This window comes from Giraffa tippelskirchi, chromosome 4 (genome assembly GCF_054371585.1).
Source record: "Giraffa tippelskirchi isolate mGirTip1 chromosome 4, T2T-mGirTip1v1.2.pri, whole genome shotgun sequence".
Taxonomy (NCBI): domain Eukaryota; kingdom Metazoa; phylum Chordata; class Mammalia; order Artiodactyla; family Giraffidae; genus Giraffa; species Giraffa tippelskirchi.
The window spans coordinates 38,321,345-38,345,972 of NC_137278.1; the positions used below are offsets into that span (position 1 = coordinate 38,321,345).

Consider the following 24,628-nt stretch of genomic DNA (forward strand, 5'->3'; position numbering starts at 1 on the left):
ATGGACTGTATAGTCCATGGGTCACAAAGAGTCAGACATGACTGAGCGACTTTCACTTTCACTTATATGATAGTTATAAATCTGGTTCAGCAAATAACAAAAGATAGTAATTTTAACATCAAATATATGCTTTTTAAAATGAATTATGCTTGTGGCAAAAACACTGTGTTCTCTCACAGCATACAGATCATGTCGCAGATTCGTTATAATGAGAGCACTTATATGGTGACTGATACACTTCCTTATGTCATCCCTCTTAGAAAGTATTACAATTTTTTAAAAAAAGTGGAGCTTTGGCTTCTGGAAATATGAAGGTACCAACACTTTCATTCGTATAATGCATGCCTTGCTAAGGTTCTGTAAACCTAAGGCAATATATGTGAGTTTGACTTTACATGTTGATACTAAGCCGGTTGAAGATGGATTCTGCTCATTTTAGTGTATATACATTCTAAGTTTAGTGCTTAATTTAACAAATAAAAACAGGAGTAATACATTGCATAAACCCTATTATGCACAAGAGGAAGTGAGTCAGTGGCAAGCACAGCAATCACTGGGTTATCCTGGACAATAAGTGTCTAATTTAGACAAGTACCTTAAGCTAATCAAATGCATTAAACTGAATGCATTAAACTGAACGAGTCTTCTGACAGATTGCAGTGTATAGCACAAAGGGGAAAAAAACAGTTAAATGGGCAGGATACTGAAAATGATACCATGAACTAGTTCTTTCAAATTATCGATTTTCAAGCTGATTTAATTTTGTTATATTTTTAAAAGTATAACATCAGAGAAAATGTTAATAATGCCTATAGTTTTAGGAAAAAATAAAATTTAATAATTAAGGATGGTTTTTTCAACATCAACTTCCTACATTATATGGGAATTTTTATTTTTTACTACATAATATATTTATTAACATGTGATCCATATCTGTCTTACTCATTGAATGAAATATCTGAAAATTAAGTATATCCATCTATGTACAGTTTTATGTTTTCATATTTGCTCTATAGTGATAAAAACTTTGACCGTAGATGACAATACTTGCAAATACAAAACAATACCACATAAATTTAGGTGGCTGATGCAGTATAAGATTAAGATTATTCAGTATAGAATACAACATTTGAGATCACCTAGATTTACCAATAAGAAACTGACTTAGACTCATTCAAGGGATTAGAAGGTAAGACTGGGAAGCAAATTAAAAACCTAAAAAAACCCCTAATATTTCACTTGAGAGAATGCTTGTTTTTAACCTGAGAATGATCAGGATAATAACCTGAGAATAATTCTTATCCTGTTTTGTGAAGGCAAATTTTTAAAGATAAAAAGCAAAGACATTTTTTAGCTCATAAATTTCACCTCTTTCAAATGTATCAACCATCACGGAGTACAGGCATATCACAACTTTACTTTTAGAACACATATACTGATATATATTTACTTTTCTAAATATAATAATTTCTGGCTGATTTTGTGCTTTCTTTTATGATCAGTGAGGCTTCAATATTTTTCTTCTGTGGCGACATGAAAAATCTGACATGCATTTACATAAAACTCCTTTAAGCAAGCTAAATTAGAACATTTTTCTCATTCTGAGACAATAAGCTTATAATATATCTCACACTGCTGAAATAAACATCTAGACCCAAGATGGAGCTGCTTCTGCCTAGGGTGCCATGCCAGCAAATTGAAAGTTAAGATAACTTTCAGGTCCCTGAAAATGCTCTACCTAATCAGAGACATAGTGTGTCCAATCAGCCAGTCCCCACAGGTCAAATCAACTCTGGGCTCTATACTTATTTTCTTGTTACTTCTCACCCCAAACAAGGTTGACTGTGTAGCCTCAGCCGAAAGAGATATTTTCTCTTTTTATCTACCTTGCTCTTTACTCTTCATCCTTTAACAGCTTCCTGTCTTCTGCCCTATTTGCACTTCTCCAAATGGAGGCTACTTCATGAAATGTTAAATAAAGTTAATTTGTATCATCCAAATTGTCTTCTTTAAATCATTTTTTAACAGCACGAAATGTGTGAGGCTAAAAAAAAACCAATAGTTTATTCTTGCAAATCAAGATTGTTAAAGAATAAACTGTTCATAATATTACGTCAATTTAGTTATGGCAATGATACAAAATGAATCTACTAGATCCTGTTTTCTGCCTAACTAAAAATTATAATGTGACAAGAAAGGGTATACAAATATATATCATGCTTCTACAATCTGGTTTCTAGTATCTTGTTGATTTGAAAAATTCACAATTTCTTCAATCAAAGTACTTTATCTGGTTTTTTTCTTTTTTTCAGCTCCAAAATATTATTTTGCCACTTGGCTAAAAAGACAAGGACTAGCAATACTTGAGAAGCCATGACTAGCAATGGTGGAATCAGGCCACACCACAGAGAAAGGCTGAAATGGAGGAGAGAAGAGATTTGGTTTTGAGTTCACTAGCTTTGGCATCTTAGGCAACTAATTTAACCTTTCTTAGTCTCCATTCCCTTATCTGTAAAACAATAGTCAGAGTAAGTGATAACATCTAACATTCTCCAAGAGTCACTCTAAACTGTAATTAAAATTAATGAGGGGAAAAAACTTAAGATTTTATCTTCAAGTATAAACAAGAACACCTGAGCAGCTCAACAGCTGAAGAAGAAAAGCACAATGTATTGTACATATAAATATATTTAGATACAGACATGAAAGTTTTTGCTATTACATGTGAGTCACTGACCTCTGAGTAATTTCTCTTGACTACTCCCTACTCTGTTTCTACTTAAAGTGATTGATGAAATAAAGGGTGATGAAAGAAAGGCTGCAATTTTTTTACATCATTATTCTTAGCAAGGCTTTGCATTTTGTTTTTATTCTCCTAAAGAATAGGCATACTGCATTCTACTTCTGAAAAGGGTGTAGGACATCATGGCAGACAAATACTCTTGTTTTAACAACTCGGAGGGGAAAAAACAATTCTGATATATTGTTAAAAATTTATTTATGAGAGAATTGTGGGAACAATGAGAATTTTATATTATCTAAAATTCCAAAGAGAAAAAGTCCTTCTTAGGGGAACTGACAATAACTCGTGCTTCTCTTCCGAAGAGAGCTTTGACAATTCTTAGCACAGGCTAAGGATAAGATTTGGACCAAATGGAGGCACACTATTTGAGGAAAGAGAAACTAGTAGAGCTTATCATGGTCTCACGGGGTTGTCACCACAACAGTCTAGAAACTCAGGGAATTTCAAACACAAGACAGATTTTTCCCAGGAAATATTTGCTGAGTTCCTGGGAGCTCTGAGAGGCTTAAGGTCTGAAGATGAATTTTCAAAAATGCAGAGTAAAATTTCTGACCCAGGTAGTATCTCAGAGACAAGTACCAGTAGAAGGAAGAGATCTGTAACAAACACATAACTAGTCTCTAACCAACAATTATTAGGAAATGCAAGGGAATATAATGAATGACAATCTGGTAATGCAGTCAGCTAAATCCAGACTAAGGGATACTCCTCAAAACAAAAGTCAGCTTTCTTCAACAAATGCATTGCAAGGAAAAGAGAAACCTATTGATTAAATAACTTAAGAAAAATGGCCACTTTTTGTCATAGATGGACCTTAACTGGATCCTGATATGGAGAAACAAAAGGGGGAGAAAAAATGAGACTATAAGGAAATTGGGATACCTGACAGGATATCTAAGACAACTATGGATAAAATGGGATGAAAAAGATACAATGATTTCAGCATAATCAGTAGGGATAAGATGGAGGGAAATGTGATATGTATGAAAAAATACTGGCCATGACTTGATAATTTATTGAAAATGAGTTACAGCTTCATTGGAACTTATTCTACACGCCCCCCCACTTGTGTATACATATAAAATCCTGCATTACAAAAGTTTTTTAAAACTGAAAAGGTCTATTATCATAGTGCCACAAATTATGACATGAGCTGTGAAAGCTGTTTTGTTCCAAAAATATAGATAGACAGACATAAATACATTTGTTCTACAAGTAATCTCACTCAACACTGTTTCATCAGTCCTTGATATTTAATTATTCTTTGAGAAATATTTGTTGAATAAGTGGGAGCAATAAATTAGTTACTTCAAGGTTGTGTGTGTGTGTGTGTGTGTGTGTGTGTATGCGTGTGTACACGAATGTGTGAAATTTCCCTGATTAGTAATGATACTGAGTATTTTTTCATAAGTTTATTTATTCTAGATGTTCTTTTGGGCAAAAAGCCTGTATATGTCACTAAGAGAAAAACAGCAGCAATTTATAAGTCTACTTTCAGGATACAGAACAGTAGGATATAAGTCTGTTGTCAATTATGTCACTGTAAATATCTTTTTCTCAATCTGTGGCTTATTTTCACCCTCTTAATGGTGCCCATTGATGGAAAAAACCCTTAATTTTAATGCAGTAAATAATTGTTTTCCATTTTAATTATTGATTTTTTATTGAAATAAAGTGATTCAGTTATACATATATATATTTTCAGATTCTTTCCCATTATAGGTTATTATAAGATATTGAATATAGTTACCTGTGCTACACAGTAAATCTTTGTTGTTAGTTACTACTTTTTATATCTTGTCTTAGAAAACAACTCCTACTTTGGGACTATGAAATTATTCTCTTATATGTATCTTTAAATCTTTATTGTTTTCACATTTAGTTTTATGATCCATTTGGAATTCAGGTTTTGACTATGGTGTGAATTTTCTTTTTTTCATTAAACACTTGTATCCCAATAAAATTAACTGAAAAAATTCACACTTTTCTCACTGCCTGCGATGGCTCTTTTCATGAACATGTCACCTGTGTCTGCAGAGGTTTGTTTTTGGGCTCTATTCTGCTCTAGCCTTCTTACTTTATCTTTGAGCATATACTGACCTGTCTTAATTACGGTAACTGTATAACAAGTTCTGCTAACTTTCTTTTTTTTTAATTTATTTTTAATTAGAGGCTAATTACTTTACAATATTGTGGTGGTTTTTGCCGTACATTGACATGAATCAGCCATGGGTGTACATGTGTTCCCCATCCTGAACCCCCCTCCCACCTCCCTCCCCATCCCATCCCTCAGGGTCATCCCAGTGCACCAGCCCTGAGCACTCTGTCTCATGCATCGAACCTGGGCTGTCTGCCAACTTTCTTATTTAATATTGTCTTGGCAATTTTGGGCCCTCTGCCTATCCATATAAATTTTAGAATCACATCATAAATTTCTATACAAAAACTTTTGTGATTTTGAGTGGGTTTGCATACAAATCTATTTTGGGGGAAACTGCAATTTAAACAATATTGAATCTTCTAATTGTGAAAATTTCAGTCTTTATAATTAGGCTTTTCTAACAAATTTTTTCTTTTACATCTTTTATTATATTATTCCTAGGAACTTGATACCTTTTGATGCTATTATAAGTAAAATCTTTCAAGTTTTTTTTCATAATTGTTGACTCTTAAATATAAAAATATAATTGGCCTTGTATATTGATATTTATATTGAACAATCTTGCTAAGAACTTATTAATGCTTACAATTCATTAGAGACTATTTTGCATTTTCTATCTCTATAATAAAACCATTTGTCAACAATTAAAAGTTTTACTTCTCTTTTCCAATCCTTATCCATTTCCTTTTTTGGCTCATTATACTATCTTGATCACTAGGAAAATATTGAATAATATTAGTAAGAAAAGGCATTCTTGTCTCATTTCTGTTATCAGAAACAAAATGTTGAATATCTCACTTCTAAGTAGATATTTGCTGTAAACTTTTTTATAGATAACCTTTTATTATATTAAAGACATTTCCTTTTGCTCCTACTTTAAAATGAATTATCATAAATGAATGGCCAGTTTTTTAAAACACCTATTGAAACAATTAAATGATTTTATACTTAGTCTGATATGTAGCAAATTACATTACTTTTTAATATTAAACAAAGCATTCCTTGAATAAAACCAATTATTTAATTCACTTAATGAACTCTTTTTTTTTTTAATTTACATCTAAGATCAAAAGTAAATTTTCCTTCTTACATTATTCTTGCTGGGTTTCTGTATCATAATATAAGTTGGGGAATATATTCTCTTTTACTTTTTTTAGACTATTAACACTCTGAATAAAGATTGAGTATTTCTTCTTTATGTGTATGTGAAAGTGTTACTCGCTCATTCATGTCCAACTCTTTGCAACCCCATGGACTGCAGCCTGCCAGCCTTTGATGTCCATGGAATCCTCCAGGAAAGAATACAGGAGTGGGTTGCCATTCCCTTCTCAGAGGTTATCCCCAATCCAGGGATTAAACCCAAGTATCCTGCACTGTAGGCTGATTCGTTACCATCTGAGCACCCAGGGAATTAGCCATTAGCCATTAAAGTCTTATGGACTTAGAATTTCTTTAATGGAAGCCTGTTATTTTTATATAGAATTTTTCTAATGTTAAAGGATTATTCCATTTTCTTCCTTTTCTTGTATCTTTTCTACAAGTTGTGTTTTCTACAATTTTGGTCATTTCTCCTAAATTTTCATATTTATTGACATAGTTGATGACAACATAGTCATTATTATCTGTAGGATGCTCTGCTAGAATGGAACACTTAATTTTCAAATGGTAGGTACAGGCTTTTTGATTTTTTTTCCAGGCTCAAAAACTTACTTTGCTTTCTTATTGAAAATGACGTCACAGAAATAGTAACAATTTCAAAAAGGCCAGCAGGTTGTTATCTGTATTTGAAAATCTCCTAAGAAAAATAGCTATCTAGAATTAAAGCTCTCCAAGAATGGAATCCTACTTCTTTCCTTGGTGGTTTCATTTATTTCAAGTTCATTCATTCATTAAACAAATTTGCAGATAGAAAAGTACTTACTGTTAAGGAACTTACATGGCCTGGAGGAGAAGCCAATCCAGGAAAGAACCAAACACAGCCTCATGAGATAAATTCTACTGTGCATGACACAAATGAGCACAAGACGCTGTGGAAGGAGGGAGGGGAGATACTGTTTTCTTTTAGGGTTGAGTTTCACATGTTCACAAGAATGGTGGAGTGATAGGAATTGAGGAAGCAGAGATAACATCCTGAAATGATTTATGTCAAACTAAGGAGTCGCTAGTAAAGTAATGCTCAAAATTCTCCAAGCCAGGCTTCACCAATACGTGAACCATGAACTTCCAGATGTTCAAGCTGGTTTTAGAAAATGCAGAGGAACAAGAGATCAAATTGCCAACATCTAATGGACCATTGAAAAAGCAAGAGAGTTCCAGAAAAACATCTATTTCTGCTTTATTGACTATGCCAAAGACTGTGTGGATCACAATAAACTGTGGAAAATTCTGAAAGAGATGCGAATACCAGACCACCTGACCTGCCTCTTAAGAAACCTGTATGCAGGCCAGGAAGCAACAGTTAGAACTGGACATGGAACAACAGACTGGTTCCAAATAGAAAAGGAGCACGTCAAGGCTCGATATTGTCACCATGCTTATTTAACTTATATGCAGAGTACATCATGAGAAATGCTAGCCTGGAGGAAGCACAAGCTGGAAACAAGATTGCCAGGAGAAATATCAATAACCTCAGATATGCAGATGACACCACCCTTATGGCAGAAAGTGAAGAAGAACTAAAGAGCCTCTTGATGAAAGTGAAAGAGGAGAGTGAAAAAGTTGGCTTAAAACTCAACATTCAGAAAACTAAGACCATGACATCCGGTCCCATCACTTCATGGCAGATGGAAGGGGAAACAGTGGAAACAGTGGCTGACTTTATTTTTTTGGGCTCCAAAATCACTGCAGATGGTGACTGCAGCCATGAAATTAAAAGACACTTACTCCTTGGAAGGAAAGTTATGACCAACCTAGATAGCATATTGAAAAGCAGAGATATTACTTTGTCAACAAAGCTCCATCTAGTCAAGGCTATGGTTTTTCCAGTAGTCATGTATGGATGTGAGAGTTGGACTATAAAGAAAGCTGAGTGCAGAAGAATTGATGCTTTTGAACTATGGTGTTGGATAAGATGCTTGACAGTCCCTTGGACTGCAAGGAGATCCAACCAGTCTGTCCTAAAGGAGATCAGTCCTGGGTATTCATTGGAAGGACTGATGTTGAAGCTGAAACTCCAATACTTTGGCCACCTGATGCAAAGAGCTGACTCATTTGAAAAGACCCTGATGCTGGGAAAGATTGAGGGCAGGAGGAGAAGGGGACAAGAGAGGATGAGATGGTTAGATGGCATCATTGACTCAATAGACATGAGTTTGAGTAAACTCCGGGAGTTGGTGATGGACAGGGAGGCCTGGTATGCTGCAGTTCATGGGGTCACAAAGAGTCGGACACGACTGAGCGACTGAACTGAACTGAAGAAATCTGGATAGAATGTATAATGGGGTAGCATTGACAGTTTTTAAATTATCTGATTTGCAATGTTAGAAAGTTAGGAAAAATTTCAGGCATTTCTAATGTTAATAATTTTAACAATTTAGAATTATCTAAAATAAACAATATAATCCTACCTAGTAATAAAATGAAAACCTATTACCTATGGAAGCTTAAAAACTAAAAGTTAAAGGCTTGAGATGAGAAGCTTGCCTGTAGTTTCTCCTGAGTAAGTTAACAGAGATTAAACAGAAAAGCAATGTAATCAAACATTTCAGGTTTACAAACCTATAACAAGATGCTCCATAGGGACATTCAGGCCGGTCATCAGCTTCATCTTGACACGTGATGTTTACACCTCCATAATCACTATCACCAGGGTGACTGAAGTGTTGAAAATGGACAGGATTTTTCCTATGAGAGTGACAAACATGCTGTCAGAAAAAATAATAGGGTATACTAGATTTCTAGATAAACTAGAAAAAATAATAGGATATAGCAGGAAATCAAACAATACACATCGTATTATTCCAGAACATGAACTAACACCACGTTGTTAAAAATAAAGCTCATGATAACTAGTCAGTGCGGAATTCTCATAGTAGCAAAATTAATTTCTGGTGACATGGGAAAGACCATGATTGTCAACAGACAAATTGCAAACAGTACTCTAAATAGGATACATATAACAGACTATGTAAACTAATATATATGTAGGATAAAAATATTATAAGCACATATAGCTTTTCAGGGCTTTCCTGGTGGCTCAGCTGCAAGAATCCACCTGCAATACAGGAGCCCCATGTTCATTCCCTGGATCAGGAAGATCCCCTAGAGAAGGCACTGGCAACCTACTCCAGTATTCTTGCCTGGAAAATCCCAGGGACACAGGAGCCTGATGGGCTACAGTCCATGAGGCTGCAAAGAGTAGGACATGACTGAGTGACTGAGAACATTTAATCTATTACAAACTAAAAATGAGAGATTTTTAAAAATATATTTACTTTAAGATAGGAGTAAACCACATTATCATAAAAAGCAAATCTTAACATAAATACCTATCTCCCCCCCCAAAAATTGATGGAGACATTGTTTTATACTTCAGAAATTTCTTTAATGTCTGGCTTAACAGAGGACATTTGGATTCTCCTATCTGCTTCTGCATTCAATCATTAACACAAATCATAAGCCTCTGGGAAATTCTACTGTACACTTGTGAGTGAGAGAATCAGAGTAGAAAGGCATATACACACAAAGCATTATTATGAAAATGGTTTTGGCCCAACAGTTTTCCTAAAAGCATCTTGGGGACCAGGCCCTGCAAGGACCTCTGGACCATACTTTGAGAAGCAAAGTTATAAAACAGTATGTTAGTTAAGAATCTGCCTGCAATGTGGGAGACACGGGTTTGATCCCTGGGTTGGGAATATTCCCTGGAGGAGGGCATGGCGACCCACTCAAGTATTCTTGCCAGGAGAATCCCATGGACAAGGGAGCCAGGCAGTGTGCAGTCTATGGGGTCACAAAGAGTCGGACATGACTGAACCGACTAAACACAGCACAGCACAGAATTTAGTGAAGCTAATTTATCAACATAAATTGGAAAAGTGGTTGGGACAAAAGAACGAAGATGTCTTAGAGGAAGAAACACTAGCAAAAATCTTCACATTAAAGAAATTATCAGAGATATTTCACTATGAAAGATAAAATATTGGAAGCTAAGGAAAACTTCAAAAGGTGTATAACAATTTTTTTATTTTTTTGGTAGCACCCCAGGCTCTTCTGTTCATGGGATTTCCATGGACAAAAATGCTGGAGTGGGTTGCCATTTCCTCCTCCAGGGGCTCTTCCCAACTCAGAAATCAAACCCGAGTCTCCTGCTTGGCAGGTAGATTCTTTACAATGAGCCACCTGGGAAGCCCCAATTAGCTCAGGCATAGAAATGATGTTTGTTCCATATAATAAGTTATTTGAAGATAAAAAGACAAGTACTGTTCAAACTACTCTTGATACGTTGTTTTTACAAAGAAATAAAACATCTTAGTTCAAAAAAAAAAAGTATATTAGTTTCATCTGTATTTGAATTAAAAGGGAAATATATACTTCAAATACTTCTTTGAGAATGACTTTTTATGTTTATAGTATTATTCCATGCTGTTTCATGTAACAACAGTATACTTTTATTACTGTGCAATGTTACATTGTATGATTTTTTGTCCATTCAATGAAGGTGCCAAGACCATTCTAAAAGGAAAGAATACTCTTTTTGACAAATGGTGCTGGGAAAACAGGATATTCACATGCAAAAGAATGAAGTTGGACCCTTCCCTCATACTATATACAAAACTAACTTAAAATGTATCCAAGATATGAATGTACAAACTAAGATACTAATATAAAACTTATAGAAGAAAATGGGAGAAAGCTTCAAGACATTGGATTTGTCAAAGATTTCCTGCCAAATACAAAGGCAAGAAATGTAAAACTAGGCAAAGTGGACTACATCATAATTTAAATTTTCTTTGCATCTAAGGATGCAATTAATAAAATGAACAAGCAACCCACAGAATGGGAGAAAATATTCACAAGTCATGTACCTAATGAGTGGTCAATAATCAGAATATATACAATACTCATACCAGTCAATGACCAAAAAAAACCTTGAATCACGAATGAGCAAAGGAATGTCTATAACCCAAAGAAATTTCTATTCAATACACAAATGAGCAATAAGTATAAGAAAAGACGCTCAAAATCAGTAATCATTAGAGAAATGCAAATCAAAATCACAATGTATCATGCTTCATACCCATTAAAATGACCACCACCAAAAAACCAGAAAATAGCAAGTGTTGGTGAGAAAGTGTAACACTTTGAGTATTGTTGGCAGAAAATGTAACAAGTGTGGAGAAGCTGTAATACTTTGTGCACTGTTGGCAGAAATATAAAATGGTATATCTGCTATGGAAGATAGTATGATGGTACCCTGCAAAATTAAAAACAGAATTGATCCAGTAATTCAACTTCTGGATTTATACCCAAAAACAATTGAAAGTAGGATTTCAAAGAGTTATTTTCATACCAAAGTTCACAGCAGCATTATTCACAATAGCCAAGAAATGGAAGCATCCCACAATGTCCATTGAAAGATGAATGGATAAATAAAACAAGGTATATACATAAAATAGAATATGATTCAGCCTTAAAAAGAAGAGAAATTCTGACTCATGTTACAACATAGATAAACTCTGAGGACCTACATAAAGAGTCGTGTCTAACTCTTTGAGACCCCATGGACTATACAGTCCATGGAATTCTCTAAGCCAGAATGCTGGAGTGAGTACCCTTTTGCTTCTCCAGCGGATCTTCTCAACCCAGGGATCGAACCCAGGTCTCCCACATTGCAGGTGGATTCTTTACTAGCTGAGCCACAAGGGAAGCCCAAGAATAAGGGAGCGGGTAACCTATCCCTTCTCCAGCAGACATTCCCAACCCAGGAATTGAACTGGGGTCTCCTGCATTGCAGGTGGATTCTTTACCAACTGAGCTATTAGGGAAGCCCACATAAAGTTAAGACAATCACGAAATAACAAATATGGCATTCTTCCACTTACGTAATGTAACTATAGCCAAAATTTACTTGTTTTAATCCCTGACCACTTCTGTACTATTTTCATATATTTCAATTTCACAAATACGTTACATAACACAAAAGTTATTACTGCTTTATATAGTCATATTCAATTTTATTATGCTTCTATTTTCCCTCCTGAATGTCTATAACTTCCATACAGGGTCCCTCCTGCTTGGCAAATACTAAACTCCATTGTTGTTGCCTAAGCTCCATGAGACTGCCCAAAGCTCTCTGCCTGTTCTCTTAGCCCTCAGCATGAAACATTAAAAATTTGGCAAATGTCACAAGGGAAAAAGAAGCCTTAAAGTGTGACGGCCTCTAATGTTCTCAAACATGGGTGTTCAGCTTTGCTAGTTGTTCTCAGTGAGAGGTTTGGTCCTCAGTGAGACACTGCACATGTATTAGAGATAAAAACTTTATTTTATATACTATTTACTCATAATTTTTATGGTCTTATTTAGATAAAACTACAAGTTTTAATTAAAGTATTAATTTCTTACATGCTAATAACAGATGTTTCAATTTCTGTCCAATTTTTAAAATCAGTTTACTAATGGAACCATATGCTATTAAACAAAAAAACTATATGACCCCAGAAGAACAAAATCTTTCAAAACAAGTTTTTTGGAAACAACAGTTTCTGCAAAGTTAAATGCTGTTTTGTTGTTTTCAGTTTCACAAAGGATTGAAAGAAGATGTGACTGCTTTAGACAAGGCTGAACTTGATGTGCCTGTGATATAAACAGTGATTATCTGGATCTAAAATTTAGTACAGAAATCTCTGTTGGAGATACAGACTTGGGAGTTAATAGCATAACATCAAGGGATTGAATAAGACTTCTCTTGAGCAATAATTTTCTATTATGACAGAACACGTAAATAATTGGTGGTGGTGGTGGTTTAGTCGCTAAGTTGTGTCCGACTCTTGTGACCCCATGGACTGCAGCCAGCCAGGCTCCTCTGTCCATGGGATTTTCCAGGCAAGAATACTGCAGTGGATTGCCATTTCCTTCTCCAGGGGATCTTCCTGACCCAGGAATCGAACCTGAGTCTCCTGCATTGCAGGCAGATTCTTTACCGACTGAGCTTTGATATTAAATATCAGATCTAAGACCACACATTAGAAACTGTATGAGGAAAAAAGTTGTGTAGGATAGAGGCTCAGCAATGTAGGGAAGAATAGGCGTATCAGAAAAGGATGAAAAAAGGAACTGAACGAGTCTTTCAGCAGGACAGAAGTGAGGAAAAGGGAACAGCACATCCAAAGGACATAACAACAGCCTGACAGCATGGTGCATCTGAAGAATCGCTGGCAGTTCAGGGCCTTCTGGACTCTGCTAAGAAATCCAGCCTTTAGACATTGAAGGATTCTGAAAAAGAGAGTAATACTGTCAGATTTTTTTCTCTCTTATTTTTCATCTTTGTTTTTATTTTCTCAGTCAGATCATTTAGGCAAGAATGAGGAAGAAATATGAACCAGAGGGAAAGTGTGGAAACTTGGGAGATTATTTACTAGCTCCAGAGGAATCATGGCATGAGCTGAAGCAGTGGCATTGAGGCTGGAAAAAAGATACATTTAACTGACTGCTATGACATACATACATAACAAGAACTCAATGTAGGTTTTTTTTTCCCTTTTATTACAAATATAAGCGTTCTAGCTTCAAGATTTTGGTTGCAAATATTTCATGGGTATTAATTATGTATATCAAAATGAGTGAAAAGGTAAAAAAATATTCATAAGCTATGACTGATTAACATGTCATCGTCAAGTATGATTGAATTCATTATGATCTTGATAGAACATTAAATCATGCTTAACAAAGACAAATACCAGCTGAACACTGTCACAGACTGAACTGTGTCCCCCACCCTCAAACTTATATATTGAAGCCCTAACCCCTAGTGTGACTATATATGGAGGCAGGGGCTTTAAAGAGATAATTCAGATTAAATAAATTCATAAGGGTAGGCCCTTTAATCCCAAATGACTGATGTCCTTATAAGATGAGGAAGAGACTCCAGGGATGTGCATGCACAGAGAAAGGCCATGTGAGGACACAATGAGAAGGCAGCATCTGTAAGCCAATGAGAGAGACTGCAGGAGAACTCAACCTGCCAATACCTTGATCATAGGTTTCTAGCCTCCTGAACTGTGAGATAATAAATTTCTGCTATTTAAACCACTTAATCTGTGGTATTTAGTTATGGCAGCTCTACTGAACCAATGCAAATACCAAACAGCATTTTTCAAAAATTCAAAATAACAGGTTTATATACTTTCAGTTCACAAGTTTATAAATTATGTTCCATACGCGGGACTAAAGCCATCATAAATAAGACAAAATTGTGAATAAATGCATAAATTATAATCATTAAAATTGGTTATTCAAATGTTAAAATGGCACTGCACTTTAAAGAGATACAATGAATAGAAATTAACAGAAAATGTGATATACATATGCTATTGTATAGAAGATAAACTATACTAGAATGCATTCATAAGATATTTAGTTTGATAAGTTGCAATAGCACAGAAAAACTTCTGAAATATGGCTATGAAACATAGAGAAAACATGGTATAAACATACAGCCTAAAACTAATTCAAAAGTATGAAATCAGAAAATATGATACAATATAATCAAATGAAGTAAGGAGGAGTAACCAATCAATCCAGAAAATATATATTCAGTTGTTTTAGAAGGCTTCATGGTGATTTAAAAGCATTTTTAGAAAAATATAAAAGAAAAGGCACAAGTACAATAAGATCCCTAAACACAACTTAGAATTCTCTTGAAAGTTACTGTATACATAAACTACTTATGAAGCTATCTTTCTAACACCTAAATGAGACATTAATAAGCAGGTATTTAGGTCTGAGTGATTTCTGTTTTCAAGTCTGTATTCCCTAGTTCAGATTCTTGTAGTAGTCAGCCTATCTACAATGAAACATTTAATTCCTCACTATATTTTAAAAGCCTCTAGAAGGATTTGCTAGAATGCATACTGAAAAAGTACAGACCAGCAGAAACACAATAAAGCTCCTAACCTTTAGGCCAATGGGTCTTATTAGTCTTTTAACATACTATAGCATATATTTACATGCTACATGCTATTGAAATAATGGAAGTATATGCTACCTGTAATTTCGCCTTACCTGTAGCAGTTTGCCCCATACATGCAGGACGTTCTCTGGACCTTGTTTTCTTCAGAATCATGTGGAACTGAATCAGTTGCCTTCGCCTGGACACATTCAGGACTGGGTGGATTAGAGCTGGATTCAGGATGAGATTTTTGAGGCTCGTCAGAGAAAGACTTCCTCTGGGTACTGGAACAACTCTCAGAACAACTTCTCGCCATGCTGTCTTTATTTGAACTTCCCTTAGTGATGATTTTATGTTCAGAAACCTTACCAAGTGCCTCTACTGGGATTTCGCTTCTCTGTGGATTAGTCTTAGTGTTATTTACCTCTGTGTTATGTAACGTGGCTGCAAAAAATGACTGTGGCATTTCCTATAAGACAAATCAGGAAATAAATCATAAATAAAGCATGTTTCAAAGGAAATGTGTAAATTTAAGCATAAATGCATGAAACTGTAAGATTCATGCAATATGTAGGTTTTAAAACTTTAAGATCCATATTTTAAAGTTATTAAAAATATCATTGTCTATGTCTCTAGTTTAATAACTTTGAAATAATCTACTGTTATTAGAAAAGGAATTTACAGCTATGTCAAACCTTTATAATCATGTCAAACATTCAGTGAAAAATAACCAGAAAAATACAAATGAAACCTGAGAAAATTCAACATTTGCTCATTTGAATATAATCTTTCCCCCAAAACTTACTTGGCTCTTAAATTTCCTGTTCAACAATATGCCACACTCTTCTGCACTGTTCTTTTAATTTCTTATAAGTTACTGTAATACTTTATTTCTACCCTCTAAATCAAGATTTTTTCCCCCTCAGCTGAATGATGAAATTGATCCGCCTTCACAGAAAAATTCACATGAAAGCTATCTTATGACCAACTGAGAAAATAAGATTCCTTTGAAGTGGTATGAATAATAGTTTCAGTTTAACGAATTAAAGGTATTTTGAATCAAGTAAGTATTCTCATTAGCATTATAGAACCTTTTTAATATGTACTTCCCGAAAGTACAAAGATTAAGCCTAGTCTTATCCTGTTAAAAATGATCTCTTAATTACTTATACTTCCTGTGCAGTGGAGACATTGCTCAGATAAACTGCAGCCCTCATGGTAAGGATGTGATGAAAACATATTAGATACACATGAATGTTCACCCCCACATATAACAAGAACTCATGTATGCTGGCTGTCTTCTGGGAAAAGCTGGTTTTAATGTTATTTGATATCCAACAGCTCAATTTCTTGAAGATATTATCAATATGACTTTTTTAGACTAATTCCTTAGGTGTTTCCATAGTTTTTTCTTTTTTAAGAAACACAGTAGGCCAACTTTCAAATGTTATCCAAACTGACTAAAGACCTTGCAAAAAGAACCTAGATTAAATCATGGTTCTTGTATAGATAACCAGGTGGAGCTGGCCCTCAGTGGATGGCATTCATACCACATCCTGCCAACATATACACTCTTTCCCCCCAAGCTGCTCAAGTACATCCCAATCTCATCTCCCTTTCCTATAGGACCCCAACTAACACAAGCCAGGACCTGTAATTGTGGGGTGGAAACAGAGAAATCCTGACCCACCTCCTTATCTGCAGTCCCCGACTAGCTCAACTCTCACCAGTTTTCTTTTTCTCTGTTCAGGTAGTAACGGGATAAGTGAGCAAATCTTTATCGACTAAGCAGGGTCAGTAAAATGTCAGTCTCTTGTTCCTGTTGGCATCTCAGAACTCCATAATAAATGCTCTTAGAGCACATCTCTTCTCTTGATTTTAGAAAGGGAGAAAATAACTTCTTCCACCAAACACAGCATTCTCCCAAATCTTACAACCTTCTTTTGTCTCAGTTCTCTAAGTATAAAGCCTGGAGGGAGGGACAGTGAATTTCTCATCCCTTTCAAAAGGTCCCATAGGAAAAAGCCTAGCTCTCACTGCTGGGGGCTCCTTTCAAATACGAGATGCTTACAGTTAGTACTTCTGCCCTGGGTGTTGGGCCTCAGCAACAGTTTGGGGACAACAGGGAAAAATATCCCACTCCTGTCATATTTATTATAGGGGAAAAAAGGACACAGCTAGGAAAGGGTAAAATAAAGGAGAATACTTTCTTACCATGAAACACTGTGCAGAGATTGAAAAGAATGAGGTAGATCTCTCTCTATATATATAAGGATTTTTAAAATTAAAATATATATACAATACACACACACACACACACACACACACACTATGATTCCATCCAGGTTGTAAAAAAAATTCCCTACATATCTATTTGAGTACTTACCTATGTAAATCCAAATGAAAAGATTTAGAAGGGTGTAAACCAATATATCAGTACGCAATAAGATGGAAGGAAAAGGCGAATCAAGATTTTCATTTTACTTTAACATGTGTCTGAATGCATTTGTTACAACAAGCATCTACTATATTACCATGTAAAAAATGAAAAGCAAACCAAGAAATACAATAAAAGATATGAACTATAAAGCATCATATTTCTACTCTACTTCTATAAAATGTAAAGAAGGATTTATTTTTTTCATATCTTCACAAGGAATATGTTTAACATGTTAATTTATTCCAAAAGAGAAAGGAGTAATAAAGTCACAGATATCAATACTATGGATTGGGGGTTCTCAAATATTTTAAGAGGCATAAAAGCTGGAATTCATAATGTTCATTATGGAACTCCATGAAATATTGATATTCAGTAGGCCCTTGGCATTCAAGAATTTAACATTTGTGGTTTCAATTATTCATAAATAGTCCCAAAAATCCATTACACGCAGTAATTTGTAAGTTTGCTGAGACATAAATTCGTACTATGCCAGTTAAAAAGCTCATGAGCCAGAGCAAGTCACTGAACTGGCAAATGAGAGAAGAGGAAAGATGGAGGGTGCTCTGTACTTAGAAGAGTAGGGGAAGGCAGGGAGCTCCATATTTTATGTTATATCTGAGACCCACATGGCTTATGTCCCGGATGACATGAAAATGTGAAGAATAAAGTGTAGGAGGCTAGAGATTCATGACAGAAGAGGCAGATCTCCTACACTCTATAAAAATACATGCTACAGACCTCAGGAATTGAGGAGCATGGAGCTAGTGGAAGGTGACCTTGGTGCTTGAAGTTGGCTAAAATGTACTATATTAAGGCTATTTGGGCTTCCCAGGTGGCTCAGTGGTAAAAAATCTGCCTGCCAATGCAAGAGACGTGGGTTCGATCCCTGGGTCGAGAAGATCCCTTGAAGAAGGAAATGGCAGTTCACTCCAGTAATCTTGCCTAGGAAATCCATGGACAGAGGAGCTTGGTGGGCTACAGTACAAGGAGTCACAAAACAGTCAGACATGACTTAGTGACTGAACAACAAACTTAACAACAAGGCTATTAAAGTAGCCTGTTAAGTTCCCCAATAAATCCTCCCTTATCCCTCAGCTCTCTGAAGGTTTCTTTTTCTTTTTCTAGCTTGTGGGATCTTAGCTCCCAGACCAGGGATTGAACCTGGGCTCACAGCAGTGAAAGCACTGAGTCTAGATCACCAGAGAATTCCCCATCTGAAGTTTTAATATACTTCAAAGAAGAGAATAAAGAACTTCCCCTAAAAACAAGCTCAATAAAGTAATTTGCTGTTGTCTCCAAGCTGCCCTTGGAAAGGATGTTTGTGCTAATAAACTGTCTTAAAAGTCCTGCATCAATCCATTAGCTCCCACATGTTAAGGACTGAAAAGTTCTAAACTCCAGCTTTAACTTCACTCTTGAACTTCAAACTCATTCATGGCATATATGAACCGTGAACTTCCAGATGTTCAAGCTGGATTTAGAAAAGGCAGAGGAACCAGAGATCAAACTGCCAACATCCGCTGGATCATTGAAAAAGCAAGCGAGTTCCTTGCTTTTACCTACTGCTGCTTTACTGACTACACCAAGGCCTTTGACTGTGTGGATCACAATAAACTGTGGAAAATTCTGAAAGAGATGGGAATACCAGACCACCTGACCTGCCTCCTGAGAAATCTGTATGCAGGTCAAGAAGCAACAGTTAGAACTGGACATGGAACAACAGACTGGTTCCAATCGGAAAGGAGTACGTCAAGGCTGTATATCGTCACCCTGCTTGTTTAACTTATATGCAGAGTACATCATGAGAAATGCTGGGCTGGATGAAGCAAAAGCTGGAATCAAGATTGCCGGGAGAAATATCAGTAACCTCAGATATGCAGATGACACCACCCTTATGGCAGAAAGTGAAGAACTAAAGAGCCTCTTGATGAAAGTGAAAGAGGAAAGTGAAAAAGTTGGCTTAAAACTTAACATTCAGAAAACTAAGATCATGGCATCTGGTCCCATTATTTAATGGCAAATAGATGGGGAAACAATGGAAACAGTGACACATTTTATTTTTTAGGGCTCCAAAATCACTGCTGATGGTGACTGCAGCAATGAAATTAAAAGATGCTTGCTCCTTGGAAGAAAAATTATGACAAACCTAGACAGTATATTAAAAAGCACAGATATTACTTTGCCAACAAAGGTCCATCTAGTCAAAGCTATGGTTTTTTCTGTAGTCATGTATGGATGTGAGAGTTGGACTATAAAGAAAGCTGAGTGCCAACGAATTGATGCTTTTGAACTGTGGTATTGGAGGAGACTCTTGAGAGTCCCTTGGACTGCAAGGAGATCCACACAGTTAATCCTAAAGGAAATCAGTCCTGAATACTCATTGGAAGGACTGATGCTGAAGCTGAAACTCCAATACTTAGGCTACCTGATGCAAAGAACTGAATCATTGGAAAAGACCCTGATGCTGGGAAAGATTGAAAGCCGGAGGAGAAGGGGACAATGGAAGATGAGATAGTTGGATGGCATCACCCACTCAATGGACGTGAGTTTGAGTAAACCCCGGGAGTTGGTGATGGACAGGGAGGCCTGGCGTGCTGCAGTCCATGGGATCGCAAAGAGTTGGATATGACTGAGTGAGTGAACTGAACTGAACTGAGTCCCATCACTTCATGGCTAATAGATGGGGGAAAAGTGGAAACAGTGACATCAGCGACTGAACAATAACAACAGCTAGACATTTCTTCCTCAATATTCTATGCACCTCACACTCAAAATGTCAGATTCGAAATCCTCCCTCTGTATTCTGTACCACAGTTTTGGCCAACATAATCTATCCACTTGTTTTAGCCAGAAGACATGGATAAATTTCTTGGATGACTATCTTTCATTTCTTCTTTACCTTCCCCAGATCTAAACAAGTGCTGCAGTATGTTTCTTAAATATTTCTCTAATTCATGCCTATCATTCTTAATATTAGTGCCTCAGTCAGATTCTCTTCAATGACCTTATCCCCTGTTTTTAATCTTATTCTCTTCCAATCTCTCCTTTGAAGAGCTGATAAGATTAACTCTGGCTGAAAACATTTCAAGGTCCTCCTTCAGTGAGTTCGTTCACACTACCGGCTTCATCCTCGTCTTGCCCTGCCGCCCAGCTCTGCACCAAGAATGCTAAGAACAATGGTCCCCGGCATAGTCTTTGTACCCTCTCTGCTCTTAAACTTGCTGCCTCATCTACCTGGGATGGATTCCTACACCTGGTTCATGCCCACTGCCCTTAGGATTGGCACAGGGTCACTTCTTTCAGGGACCCCTCCCTAGAAGCTAGTTTATGGAGCCCTCCTCAAGACTGCCATAAAAATCAGTGTGTTGTCACTTTATTATGGATTTGAATCATGTGCCCCACAAGACTATTTGCTCCTTATCAACTATGTCTTCTTCATCTTTATGCATTTAACCCCACATTCCAGCATAATGCCTTACATATAACAGAAAGACTGCTTAGTGTAATGATTATTAGAATGGTCTTTGAGCTCAATAAATGGTTGTGGGTAATTTTTCAACCCTTGTTGTTAACATATATTACTACTATTTGCTTAATGAACGCTTATTAAATGAATGAATGAATAGATGTTTCGGTGGGACTGATCAGAGACATGCTATAAATGGTACAACCCAAATGGCCAATCAGGAGCAAAGGATATAAGATTCCTTGATGTAGTAAACCAACACTAAGGAGCTCTGGGGATACAGTCTTAATTAAGAGAGAGCTACGTAGATAAGAGTTATATTCTTTACCTCTCCTGTTATTTTGGTTAGTCAAGGCAAGAATCCAGTGTACCGAAGACAAATGAAGATACTCTTAAAATATCACCTCCCTACCAGCTTTCAGGAATAAACAACCTATTTTTGGTAATGTTTCAAAGATTTTATTGAACATCTAGATCTTCTGATTTTCCTGATAACTTATTTTTTTTTCTTTCTGAACAACCTTGATTGCAGTCTTTACAGCTGGCAGAAAAGGCTTGACCTTTCTTAAAAGTTTCACTTGTGATTATCAAACTTTATGTGTTGGTTTAAAAACAGTAAGACATGTATACTACAGATTTTCTTCTGGAAAGAAAAATTTCTCTTCTTAGAAAAAAAAAGCAGTTATATTGCTATTGTAAAAAATCAGTAAAAAGAAACCTCAATTAGATAGAAGATGGAGCTCTCATGCCCTGTGATGATAGCAAAGCCCAACAAGAAGAAGACTCCTCTTCTTTCCTGGCAATGATTCAGCCAATAAAAGAGCCACGGACTCTCAGTTGACTATAGTCCTGCCAACCTCCTTTTCCCCTCTCTAAGAGTTCTCCTTCCCTTACAGTGAGGGAGCTTGCAGCAGAGGCTTGCCAAGGTTAAAGACCTCAAATTGCTGAACCCAAATAAACCCATCTTTGCTGGAGAAATATCTGGAAGTCCATTTGTTTCAGGTCAACAGTTTGGTGGCTTGTACACGGATCAGAGAAGACCTTCAACAGCTCCAGGGCTGGTGAGCAAACAGGTGCAGAATGCACAATCAAGTCCACTGTAATCACTGATTTTTCTCACAGATCTTGGAGTTTGAAGGTACATGTTTCTCCAGGATGTGAGCTCATACCCTGTTTGCATTTGAAGGTCTCTGGGCTTTGTTTGGAAACTATTTTGAGTTTTAATCTTCCAGGTTAAGGCCTTATTCTGCATGAGGGTACTCATTTGGCACTTTCGTCTGACTTTGAGATCAGACTGTTTCAACTGAAGCTGGTTAAGAACCTTTAGCTTGGATTCTCCAGGACCAAGTTATTTCTTTAGAACCGGCTGTTATTAGGCCAGCAAGTTGTTTGAGTTGCAAACTGTTTGAATTGATCTGTTTAAGTTGTAAATTGTTTAAGCTGCTTGAAAATTGTTCTTTTATTATAGAAGAAAACTTCTGAGAAGTAAGATTCCAGTTACCTAAATATTTTGAGGTTACTTCACCCCCTACAATAGATACTTCAACTGATTCTATGCTTAAAAACTGGTCCTTCTTTATGTACATTTCCAACTAAATGGACCAACCTGACCAAAGGCAATTTAGAATATCAATGGCCATTGTGGGAAACTTTTGAAATCCCCAAATTTAATTCTCTTAAAGCCAAGATGGATTACAGTAGCTCAAAATTTTCCAGGACTGAATGGAATGACGATTTTGATTGATATTTTGAAGCTTCCCAATGTTATCAGAAGTTTAAAATTGCCTCTCTGCAAAATAAGATTTTAAGATTAACTGAGGCAAATGATTAAGGAAAAATAGAATGGTTTCTGAAGCTTCAGGCTCTCTTCCTTAGCTTCTTTTTCTCAGGTTCCACATATGGTACCATCTTGCCTCTCCCTTAGCTCCTACACCTCTGGCACAATCTTCCTCTTCCCTTCTACACTGTCGATGCCTCCTCTCTACCCTCAGTGACCCCACACTCATTTTCCTGCCAAACTTCCCGTTTTCTCTGAAACTCTCCCTACTCTCTTCCTCTGAAACTGCCAGAACCTGTCCCTTTAAAATTAAGCCTTCTGAGAATCCAGATGTTAAACTCTTAGTTTCTTATATTCCTTGGACTAAAGCTGAACTGTGAGCCATAGTCAAAGACTTTCCCAAAGTAACAGAAGATCCCCATTGATTTGCAGAGGAATTTAATATAGTTATTCAAACTTATCAACCTGGTTTCTGACTTATATCATCTAATTTTACACTTGTCAGTGAAGACTGGGCCCAGCACTGGATAAAAACATCTAGCTGGGAAAATCTTGAAAGGTCTCTAGAATTACATCTCAGAGACCAGATCACTAACTTATTATTTGATCATGTGTGCATGCTCCGTCTTTTCCAACTCTTTGTGACTCATGGACTATAGCTGGCCAGGCTCCTCCATCCATGGGATTATTCTGGCAGAAATACTGGAGTGGGTTGCCATTTCCTACTCCAGGGGATCTTCCAGGCCCAGGGATCAAACCTGTGTTTCCTGTGGCTCCTGCATTGGCAGGTGGATTCTTACTTCTGAGCCACCTGGGAAGCCCATTATATGATCACACTTCAGAAATCATGAGGCAAGTTCATCAGGTGATTTCTATGGCTTTCCCAAAGCCTGTTGATTGGAACAGAATTCAGGCCTGCACACAAAAATCTGACGATCCTATTCATGACTATTACAATCAACTTCAGATTGTTTTAAAGGAAAATTCTACTCTTCTTTCAGATGTTGATTCCACCTGGGTATCTATTAACCCCATGTTTATTAATGGGCTGAACTGGGTCCTTTCTTTTCTAGTAAAAAGGACCAGGACAGAATGGGAAATCATGTCCACTCCATATTTAGCTCATCTGGCAAGCCGGCTCACTCAAACTCTAGATGGATCACCCAAAAGGAAGACTACTATCTTCAAACCACCAACTAAAGACTCCAAACAAAATCAAAACCCTCCTAGTTTCTGCTATTATGGCGAAGAGCCAGGATAGTCGAAAGAGACTGCTACAAATGTACTGTTAAGTACTTCAGACACCTTCAATCCTCTAACCAGCCTTTCCAACATCTGCCCAATTCTCAGTGACAGGAGTCTGAGAAACAACAGGGGCTCTTCCTAGTCTCCCCTCTCTGCCAACCTCGAGAAACATTTCTCCAGACTGGGGACAAGTCTGTTCTAGTCCTAACTGACCCTGAAGTCACACTCTTAGTGCCAACCGCACTACTATAAAGCAGTCTGAACACAGCTCAATCCGTGGGATTTCTAACGAGCCTCAAGAGGTTCCTGTCTCTGAACCTACTCCCTTTCACTTAGGCCCTTTGAGAGATGCATACCCCTTGCTCCTTAGTTCCTTGGCCCCCAACTCATTTATTAGGCTGAGACTTCTTAAAGAAGTGTCATGCTGGAATTTCTTTTTCCCAAAAAGGGGAAATAATTCTAGAATTTGACAACAGTTATCAAAGTAACGAACCAGGCGAATGAAATGATCCTTTGACATCTTTTATCTGGTTTGCTTCTGATAGTACTAAAGCTAATACTGATCTGGAAATATTGATCACTTGTCCCTAGTGAATCAGTTACCACTTCCCTTATGGGTAAAATCTCC

General features: G+C 36.6%; 1 protein-coding gene across 9 annotated transcripts in view; it reads right to left on the minus strand.

Annotated features, from left to right (window-relative positions):
- The window catches only part of APLF (aprataxin and PNKP like factor), a 142,101-nt gene that overhangs the window by 71,321 nt on the left and 46,152 nt on the right, over positions 1-24,628 (minus strand). For 8 of the 9 annotated variants that reach the window (XR_014083510.1, XR_014083509.1, XR_014083511.1 and 5 more), the window contains 2 exons: positions 15,186-15,541; positions 8,682-8,807 (listed from right to left, as the gene is read on the minus strand). Coding sequence is in view for 6 of the 9 variants with exons in the window: in XM_081595691.1 (XP_081451817.1) it covers positions 8,682-8,807; positions 15,186-15,541 (482 nt within the window). In the remaining 3 variants the exon portion in view is untranslated. Of the gene's footprint in view, positions 1-8,681; positions 8,808-12,424; positions 13,398-15,185; positions 15,542-24,628 lie in introns of those variants that run through there. The other variant, XM_081595692.1, reaches the window with a different exon arrangement.